The sequence below is a fragment of the Herpailurus yagouaroundi genome, unplaced genomic scaffold (genome assembly GCF_014898765.1).
Source record: "Herpailurus yagouaroundi ecotype Mexico unplaced genomic scaffold, PumYag 222, whole genome shotgun sequence".
Taxonomy (NCBI): Eukaryota; Metazoa; Chordata; class Mammalia; order Carnivora; family Felidae; genus Herpailurus; species Herpailurus yagouaroundi.
In genome coordinates this window covers 17,455,571-17,465,157 of record NW_024412453.1, presented here as the reverse complement: position 1 = coordinate 17,465,157, position 9,587 = coordinate 17,455,571, and the positions used below count along the sequence as shown (strand labels likewise).

General features: G+C 62.9%; 2 protein-coding genes across 2 annotated transcripts in view; both read left to right on the top strand.

Moving 5' to 3' along the window:
* The first annotated feature begins 2,101 nt into the window (after positions 1-2,101).
* LOC121019360 (serine protease 33-like) lies at positions 2,102-4,677 on the top strand. The gene is made up of 5 exons (XM_040458728.1): positions 2,102-2,236; positions 2,742-2,904; positions 3,016-3,287; positions 3,502-3,671; positions 3,826-4,677. Exons 1-5 carry the CDS (start codon positions 2,152-2,154, stop codon positions 3,982-3,984), a joined length of 849 nt encoding a protein of 282 aa, XP_040314662.1. The 5' UTR covers positions 2,102-2,151; the 3' UTR covers positions 3,985-4,677.
* Positions 4,678-9,205: 4,528 nt separating this feature from the next.
* The window catches only part of ELOB (elongin B), a 5,394-nt gene continuing 5,012 nt past the window's right edge, over positions 9,206-9,587 (top strand). The window contains exon 1 of the mRNA XM_040459317.1: positions 9,206-9,475. Within this exon, the coding sequence (XP_040315251.1) occupies positions 9,221-9,475 (255 nt within the window). The 5' untranslated portion in view covers positions 9,206-9,220. The remainder of the gene's footprint in view (positions 9,476-9,587) is intronic.

The window sequence follows — 9,587 nt, the reverse complement described above, 5'->3', positions numbered from 1 at the left end:
CCCGCCTGAGCCGTGTCGCCCACAGGGTCGCGTTTGGAGCCACCTCCCCAGAGGCTCGGAAGGATCCCCGCAGTTGCCACAGCACACCCCCTCCCCATGCCCGGCTCACCCCTACACCTCTGCCTCTCCCCAGGCTGATAAGGACAACCTCTGGTTGTTACATCAACGTGACGTGGGGACTGGCTGCGGCCACCCCAAGCAGCTTGGGATCTGCTGTGACATCAGCACGCACGCGAACCGGATCCTGAAGAGCCGGCCGCCGGCTGGTCTCCCCGGGGCCGCCCCCCGCCCCCCACCTCCTCCTCCTGCCACCAGGTACAGAGGGTAGGGCTGGACATTTGTCACACGAGTCCCGTGCTGCAGGCAGTGGGCTGGGCACTGCCACCGTGACGCGCCCGCGCAGGGCGACAGGCTGTGAAACGTATCTTCTCTTCTCCCTTGATGGACTGTGGTCTTGGGCCATCAGGAGCTGTTTATAGAGTTGTGGTTTTTTGTTTCCATCCTTGGCACTTAGAGACCTTGTAAGCAACAGAATCCCCTAGAACTAGCATGAGTGCAGGAAAGTCATGTCAGAGGCAGAAAAGGCAGTTGGGAGAAGGGCAGGGACTCCCGGACTAGGAGCTCCAACACCGCAGGGCACTCTTTCTCAGTGTGGAAGGTTCCAGGCTCTCAGGCCAGCTGAGAGTCCTCGCCTGTGACCATGGCCATGGCTGCCCCACCCTCAGGCCTCCAACGGGTCCTCTCTCTTTCCAGGGTAAAAGTCCCAGGGAGAGATTCTGGTTGGGTCCGGGTCACGTGTCACCGGGACAGTGGCCCCAGATTGGGTCGTTCGTCCTCTCCTGAGACTGGGGGCAGGTCTGTGCCAGAGAAGGTAGCGTGGACTCAGCTGTGAGTCAGGTCCCCTCCCCGGGCAAGCACATGACATTTCCCCAGGGGCCATTTTTGCCATGGGACTGAAGGGTGAGGGCTGAAGGGGACGTGGGCCCAGCAGAGGTCTGTGCCTCAGTTTCTCAGTCTGACACAAGGGTTGGGTTTGGGGGCCCTTTCCAGGGGTTCTACTGGCTATTCAACCAGTTTTGGCCCCTCCCTGCACGAGCCAGCTTCTCAGAATGAGTGTTGTCATCTGTGCCCTCCACCCCGTGCCCCTAGTTTCCAACAGGCAGGGAGCCAGGTCCCCTGCGGGACAGGCTTTCAGCCTTTCGGCCACAGCTCCCCCATCAAGTTTGGCGCCCGCCCCCAGACATGGCTGTGTGTCCCCAGGGTTCACTCTCCGAGCAGCCTCACTGTCCTGGCCACACCAAATCCAAGAGTGGACTGTGTCCCAAGGTCAAGTCGGCTTCTGCTTCTGGTCAAGCAAGAAAGAGTGCTGGCCAGCCCCGAGGCAGCCATTTCCCACTTTGAGTGCAGGGCAGAGTCTGGCTGGGGCTCCTTGTGGGCCGCTCCCGGATTTCTGGACAGAACAGTCGAGTCAGCTGCTCCCGTGACCGGCGCTGTAAGGAGCTGGGAGCTGGGATCAGGTTCACAGATGAGCGGGCAAGGATTCTCCAGAGCTTCCTGGCCTGACCACAGCTCTCCGCCCCTGGCTTTGCCCGGCCCTCAGCAAGCTGTCAGCACCGCGGCCCAAGCCGGGCGTCCTTTGACAAACCCAGGTGTCCCTTTCCTGCCACCTCACAAGCGCTGCTCAAAGCATCTTTGTTTGAGGCAGGACTGGTGAAGCCGCAGCCCCGCCCTGGCCTCCTTAATCACCCCCTGGCCAGGCCCACACACCCCCAGTCCCTTTAAGCCCCCAGGTCCTGCCCCTGCCCAGTCAGCAGGGAGGGCACCGGCCATGCAGGTAAGAGCAGAGTTCAGGGGCAGCCGGCAGCTCATGGAAATAGGTCAGGGGGCAGGGGCCAGGCTCCAGGGCTCCTGTGGAGGCCGGGGGGGCCCAAAGCCTGCAGGGGTTGGAGGACAGTCATGGTCCCTGGGGTGCGGGGACAGGGAGGTGCACAGGACCTGTGCCCCTGGGATACGTCCAGGGCCAACCAGGGGCTGAGGGAACACAGAGGGCCTCTGGGGCCTGGGGCTAGGACCCTCCTCTCCTTGCAGGCACCGCCCGGAGTCCAGACCCTGAGCGGTGTCACCCTTCCCTGGCCCAGGTCTGAAGACAGAATGAGGGGGGCCTCCCGCCTCCAGCTTTTGCCGCTGCTGTTGCTGCTAGGTGGGTGTGGGGCAGGGGCTGGGGGCTGTTCCCAGTGTCCCGTGTTACCCCTCCCCGGCCTGGTTCCCCTAGAGCACTTTGCGGTTCCTAATCTCGGCTTCAAAGGTCCAGGTTCTCTCCGTCACTGACCTTGGGCTCTCCGAGCTCACATGTGCCCATCTGCGTAAGGGGTACAAGTCCCCCCGCCTCACAGTGCTCTGGGAGGGTTAAGTCGGGTAACCTGTTGATCGCACAAAAGCCTGGCTCCAGGTCGGTGCCACAAATGTGTTTCATCCTCCTTCCTAGTCTCTGACCTCCCTCCCTCTCCCTCTCCCCCTGTTATCTGACACCAAATGCATAATCCGGTCCCTTCCCTCCTTCCTCCCCCAGGAGCTCCTGGGACACCGGACTCTGCAGGTAAGGAAGCCTCCGGGCCCCTGGCGCCACCCCCTCCCTAACCTTGGCCCTGCGCCTCTCCCATCGCAGGATCCCACGTGCCTGCCAGCGCGCCCCCCCCCCCCCCGTCTTCCGCCCATCCTCGCGCCCTGCTTGTCCCCTGCAGCCTGCGGGCAGCCCCAGGTGTCCAGTCGGATCGTGGGGGGCCGGGACGCTCGGGACGGACAGTGGCCGTGGCAGGCGAGCATCCAGCACCGCGGGGCGCACGTGTGCGGGGGCTCGCTCATCGCCCCACAGTGGGTGCTGACGGCGGCGCACTGCTTCCCGAGGTCAGCGGGGTGCAGGGGCGCCGCCAGGCCGGCTCCGGGGGATGCGGCGGCCCGGGGTGCCGCGGGGACCGGGGAGGGGCCGCCGTCCGCAGCACCGCCTCTGTCCCGCAGGCGGGTGCTGCCGTCGGAGTACCGCGTGCGCCTTGGGGCGCTGCGCCTGGGTCCCGCCTCGCACGGCGCGCTCTCGGCGCCCGTGCGCAGGGTGCTGCTCCCCCCAGACTACTCGGAGGGTAACGGCCGTGGCGACCTGGCGCTGCTGCAGCTGAGCCGCCCGGTGCCCCTGAGCGCCCGCATCCAGCCCGTCTGTCTGCCCGAGCCCGGGGCCCACCCGCCGCTTGGAACGCCCTGCTGGGTCACTGGCTGGGGCAGCCTCCACCCCGGAGGTGAGGCAGTGGGGGGGGTGGGGGAGGGACAGGGGATCCTCCTCCACCTCCCTCTGACCGGGAGCCCCCCACTCTCCCAATCCGGGACCCAGCGAGACCTCCAGGGACCCAGACCTCCTCCCGGTCAGACAGGCGGGTCCCACCACTCCTGCTTCCTGCCTCGCCCGCCCCCCCCCCCCCCCCCCGCTCCTATAGTCCCCCTTCCTCCCCCCAGTGCCACTCCCAGAGTGGCGACCTCTGCAGGGAGTAAGGGTGCCGCTGCTGGACGTGCGCACCTGTGACCGCCTCTACCACGTGGGCACCAGTGTGCCCAGAGCGGAGCACATAGTGCTGCCCGGGAACCTGTGTGCCGGCTACGTCGAGGGCCACAAAGATGCCTGCCAGGTGCGGGAAGCTGCCTGGAGCCCCTGGAACCCGGCTCCCGTCCCAGCTCCCTGGAACCCAAGACCCAGGGGCTGTACCTCCTGGCCCCCAACCCCCAGAAATGCCATCCCAGATCTTCAGAGGGCTGAGATCTAAGCCTGACTTTCTCCTGCAGGGTGACTCTGGGGGACCCCTGACCTGTGTGACGTCTGGGCGCTGGGTCCTAGTGGGTGTGGTGAGCTGGGGCAAGGGCTGTGCGCTGCCCAACCGTCCAGGTGTCTACACCAATGTGGCCACTTACAGCCCCTGGATTCGGGCTCGCCTCAGCCTCTAAGGCAGTGAGCTGGAGCCAGAGGCTGGGGTCCCTCTGAGGACCTGCACGTTCCCTCCCACCTTGCCCCTTCCCACTTAAGGCTCATAAGCCTTAGAAAGCTGCGGGCCATCCGTCTCTCCATCCCCTGCCTCCTCCTTGGAGCTCACCAAACCCTAGCCGCCAGCCCTCCTCCTGGAGCCTCCCCTGCGTCCCCGGGTCTCACACTCCTCCTTCCCCGTCCTGCTCACTTTTACCCTTCTCTGCTCCAGTCAGGGGCCTGGGCACCCAGAGGCGGGCAAGCCAGCTGGTGCCCGGTCTGGCCCGTGTGCCTGCCTTTTTCTGGAGGAAGTCAGGGAAATTCAAAGTGTGAGAGCGATTCAGCCCCAGAGAGATGATTCTCCATTGCTGGCTTTGAACATGGAGGAGCTGCTGGCGAGGAGCCACAGGAGAGCGGCCTCCAGGAGCGGAGGGCAGCCCCCGGCGGCGGACAGCCAGCAGGGGGCACCTCCGTGCCCCGACTGCAAGGAAGGGAAGCTGGCCGACAACCTGAATGAGCTTGGGACCCAGTTCTCCCCACAGCCTCCGGAGGAGCGCCCCCCTCCCCGCCCCGCCCCCCCTGCATCAGCGTCCCCACCAGACCAGACCCTTGAACCCAGCGGAGCCCACCCAGACCTCTGGCCTGCAGAGTTATGACTTAATAAATTTGTGTTGGTTCAGGCCGCCATGTTGCTGGTCTTTGACTACGCAGCAACAGAAAACATACAGATCGTGCCCTGTTGCATTGGGGTCTGGGTGAGCGCGCCATGTGCTCTGAAAGGCTCAGGGGCCTCGGCACCTGGCATCATGCCCTCTGGGCCGGGAGCCCCCAGGCAGGCCTGGCCAGAACTCCTGCTGTGCCTGATTGGTTCCGTTGTTATAACCATACTTGCGGGAGGGTCTGGGGCTGTGTCCTCCCCGTGGCAGGGGCCCGCAGACCCAGGACCCCCCCCCCCACCTGCATCTGGCCCTTTGCGGCTCCCTGCCCACCCTTGTGTGCCTGGGACCTGGGTCCAGTCCCCTCCCTGCCATCTCCTCATTCCCAGGCCAAAGACCATCCATCCCAATAGATACAGCTCAGTTTCTAGAACTGCAGAAGGAACAAGAAATGGAACAAACCCTGGAAACCCCAAAGCCTAATCGTTGGAGCTACGAGGGCCAGTGGAGGAATGGGATGGGGGAGGCCATCATCAAAGGTGCAGCCTGGCGGGGCAGGCCTGAGCCACGCGGGGCAGGCCCTCCACCTGGGGTAGAGCTTCACCGCCCTTGGAGGGTGGTTATCGGGGAGCAGGGCGTCCGGAATGGGGCTTGTCTGTGGACATGTCAGCAAGGGGACCCTGGTGACCGCTGCTGGGTGATGCCGGCCATCCTCGGTGGCTCCCTCCGTCTGGAGCCAGCTAAGGGGCCTTCCCCAGGACGCCTCCCAAGACACTGAGGTGGGAACAAGCCAGGGGCCGGGAGCCAGTCTGCTTCAGCCTGGGACTTGCTGTGACTCGAGTAAAGGGTCCGCATTCAGAGAGCGCTGTGTTTCTGAAGCATGAACTGGGAGCTAAACGTGGGAGTCCAGAAGCCAGAGAAACAGGATCTGGGCGTGGAAGGGAAGGTCAGGGAACGAGAAGAGGTCAGCTACTCCTCATCAAGCCCTTATGAGATGCCATGCAGAGAGCTTTGCTGCACCGTCTCATGGGATCCTCACCTGACACCCATTTGCCAGATGAGAAAGCTAAGGCCCAAAGGCACGTGGCTGGTAGATGGCAGAGTGGGATTCCAACCCAGGTGGTCTGATCGCGGAGGTAGCTGGAACGGCAGGGGCGGGGTCACAATTGCCTCTCCACGTGCTGCCCCCTAGCACGGGCTCCGGCCCCTTCCGGTCCCTTCCGGCCGCACCAGCTCCATGAGGCTGGGCAGGCGGCAGGTCTCGGCGCAGCCGACTCAGGGGCACCGGGCCCTGTGCTGGAGCATCCCGTCTGTCTGCAAGGTCAGTGGGGGCTTGGGGGTAACCTGGCCCTGCATCAGCCACAGCTGCCTGACCTACCAGGTGACAGGCTGGGAGGCTGTGCAGCCCGGAGGGGAGCACCCGGGGCGGCAAGGGTGGTCCTGGGAAGTCTCAAGCATGGGGGACGCTGCGCTCCTGTCTAAGGCAGGCGTTTCCTGGCTGTCCGCCGACTCTAGTTGGGGATGCTGCAAGCAGACGGCCCAGCCTCCCCCAAGAGTTCCGACTTGGCCTCGGTTTCCCCTGTGTCCTCTGAATTGCTACCACCCACCATGTCGGGCTGCTGGGAGGGCTAAGAGGACGGCTGAGACCCCCGCCCTTCTGCCCACCGAGCCTGCATGCTGTGCTTTGCACGAGCGCGCTCTCGCTCGCTCTAGGGACACCCGGGAGGTGCCCTCGTTTTCAAGTTCACGCGTGGGGAGACAGGCCCAGAGAGGTTAAACAGCGCGAGCCCGTAGCCGGTAAGCGGTGAAGCTAGGTTGCAGCTGGGCAACTGACTCAGGCCCCACACCCGGTTGTGCGTCTTGCCTTGTGGCCAGGACAGTAGTCGTGAAACACTCTACAAATGGGAGGCACGCTTCGTAACTACCGGTGATGACAATTACTAATCAACGTTTAACACAAAAAGGAGGGGAAGGCCCACTAGGTCGAGACCCCGCCAGCTTAGTCTGGAGGCCAGAGAAGGGTCCCTGTCTTGAGCGTTGGGTGGTCGAGGTGAGGGGGCCGAAAGGGCCCAGACAGCCTTCCTGTGCAGAGAACCAAGAGCAGTGGGCCGGCCAGCTCACCCACCATCTTGAGGTTCTGGTGCCGTCCGTCATGGCCCCGGTGAGGCCGCAGAGCGGGGGCTGGAGGTCAGCCCCCTCTCCCCCTCAAGCCCCTCCTGAGCCCACTCCCACGGCAGGAGGCATCCTTGCAAGGCCTACGGTCCACCCCCTACAACCGACCCACCAGGTCTGCGGCACCGTGGGGTTCACAGAGACACCCAGAGGGGAAGGGCTCATGGCGGGCAAGGCCCCTGCCCTACTCGCCACCTCCCCTAGGCCGGGTGACCTCTGACAGCAGAGACCGCCGGAATCGGACACCAGTCATTACCCAAACCCTTGCTCTGTGCCGTGTGCGTTGGCTCATTAATGCTCCCCAATGCCTTATGGAATCCAGCTGTGTGTCCGTCCCCTTCGCGGATGGGACAACGGGTGGAGGCTCAGCGCCGTGCCAGAGATCACAGTTAACGAGCTGATATTTGACCCAGGTGGTCTGCCCGAGGGTGGGTGGAGACAGGCGTGAGCCTCGGAGGGAGGGAGTGTGGGTCCACTCAGGGGGACTCCCGGTAGGCATCCTGAGCTGTGACACCAGCAGGGGCAAAGCCAACAAGGCAGGTGTGTACGTGGCAGCAGGGCTGAGAGTCAGGACAATATGCCCAGGTGCAGCCGGGTCACAACATCCTAGGTGGAAAGGAGGCCCCTCCTTTCCCCACACACTGGGCTTTTTTTTTTTTTTTTTAAACATTTATTTATTTTTGAGAGGGACAAAGAATCCCAAGCAGGCTCCAGACTCAGAGCTGTCAGCACCGAGCCCGACGTGAGGCTCGAACCCACAAACCACAAGATCATGACCTGAGCCAAAGTTGGACGCTTACCGCCTGAGCCACCCAGGCGCCCCTTTGGACTCCATCTTTAACTGGCACATTCTGGGAGGTCTGCTGGATGCCTCTGAGAGCGTGACTGGCCTCCCACGGTCCGTCCACATCCCTTCCCTGCCCCATGCTCTCCCTCTTCAGCAGTACAGGATCTAAAGCCTCCAAATCTCTGTGCACAAAGATGCTGAGGTTAAGATGGAAATCTCTGACCTGAGCCGAGGACCCGCCACGTCAGTTACTTGTCCACAGCCTCCTGACTCAGGTGATGAAGTCAAGGTCAGCCAGCGGCTGGGGAGCTAGCAGGGAGCAGGGGCTGCCTAGGCTCAGAGAGGGAAGAGTCACAGGAGGGGAAAGGACCTGAGGCGGCTCCAGAGAGCCAGGGGCTAGAACTCAAAATGACAATAATTATGTTCACAGTGTTAGAAACCTCTGTTGAGTACCAATTCTTGATGAAAACGTACACACTTGACAAACAGCCATTCCTCGCATCTTAAAGAAGAGGACATTAGACTTTCGCGAGTTTTCTCACCCAAAGCTGCAGTCAGCGCCGAGAGCAAGGATTTGAATCCCTCGTGGCCTGAGGCCAGAGCCTGCGTGTGAAAAATTAGTAAATGGAAACCTCGTTTAGTCGGGAGGCCAGCAGAGGGAGTTCTCAGCATCGCAGCCCAAGCTGGGATCTCGCCAGGTGGGTGCTCTTCACCAACCCGACGGGGAAGGTTTCCTCCTCCCTTGGCAACGGCTCCGCCAATGAGAGGCTCTCACAGCCCAGCCAATGAAAAGCCAGTATACTTAGACCTCCCACCGTATGCCAATGAACTTTGCTTGCGACAGCCCTGTTGCTCCTTGATGACAGTCTCCTTGGTCTCTGCGCTTGCCTATAGCCTTGCTGAAGCTTGCTTGCTGCGGATTGTAACTGTCTGGTATCCCCGGATAAGCCCAGTTTTGCTGGTGAAATAACTCATTTTTTATTTCCTAAGGTTAACAGTTGTCAGTCACCAGCTTGATTCAGGGCCAAGGCAGCAGCACCTTCAGATTCTGCCCTCTCGAGAATTCTCAAGTTGCAGCCCCGCAACTGCACAGCTGTTTGGCATCCGAGGCCTTCCACCTGCTCACGGGGCGCCCTGAGCCTGACGCGTCCTCAGGGACCCAGTTGAGGCGCTCTCCCTCCAAGGGGCTGGTTACGCAAGAGAGAAAAAAGCCTCATTTTTTTCTCGCTCTAGTGTAACTACAATCTGGGGCAAGGCAGGACAGTGTCCCAACACCCGGGGAAGTAAGGGGTAGGCGTCGGTAGGGCAGCCCCGTAGAAGGGCAGCCGGCCAGGGAAATCAAGCCTACAGGCCCTCCCAGAGCCCAAGTGGACCTAGGTCCCTGGGTCGGGGGGGGGGGTCTCCTCTTTCCTCCGTCCCTGGAGCGAACCATCTTGCACCGTGCCTTGCTTTTCCCCGGAAGTTCGCCGGGCCCCTCCCTAACCCAGGGAGCAGCTTCCTGGGGTCCTTCCAGGCCTCAAAAGCCCGGCCCAGGCTGGGCGGGGAAAGTGGGGACAGCCCACCCATGGAGGTAGCCGGAAGGTCCAGAATTATCACCCCCTCGGGATGGACGGCAGGAGGCGCTCGCCCTCACACGGCAGCCCAGGTCGCGCTGAGACGCAAAAGTCCTGCCGCCCCGATGACCAGGAGGCACAACAATTCGCTGACTATTCCTGGGATGGGGGGATACGCTACGCTCGCCAAGTCATTCCCCAACGTCCCCCAAAGAGGGCTGAGCCTGCGCCCAGACTGCTCCCTGACTGCGACAGGGGCGCCTCGGCCTTGCCACTCCCAAGATGGCGCCACTACCTGCCACTTCAGGTCTCTGCCCCACTCTCCACGCCACGGCGCCGAGATGGCGGCCGGACGCGCGGTCTGACCGAGCCGCCGGCGCATCGCTTAAAATGGCGGCCGCTGGGCGGGGCGGCCGGGC

What these genes read in the sequence shown, in the direction of transcription:
- LOC121019360 (XM_040458728.1), top strand. Translation starts at nt 2,152, where the DNA reads ATGAGGGGGGCCTCCCGCCTCCAGCTTTTGCCGCTGCTGTTGCTGCTA. An exon ending in GGCTGGGGGCTGTTCCCAGT is followed by an intron (nt 2,237 to 2,741) that starts GTCCCGTGTTAC and finishes TGTCCCCTGCAG; the next exon opens with CCTGCGGGCAGCCCCAGGTG. An exon ending in GCCACAAAGATGCCTGCCAG is followed by an intron (nt 3,672 to 3,825) that starts GTGCGGGAAGCT and finishes TTTCTCCTGCAG; the next exon opens with GGTGACTCTGGGGGACCCCT.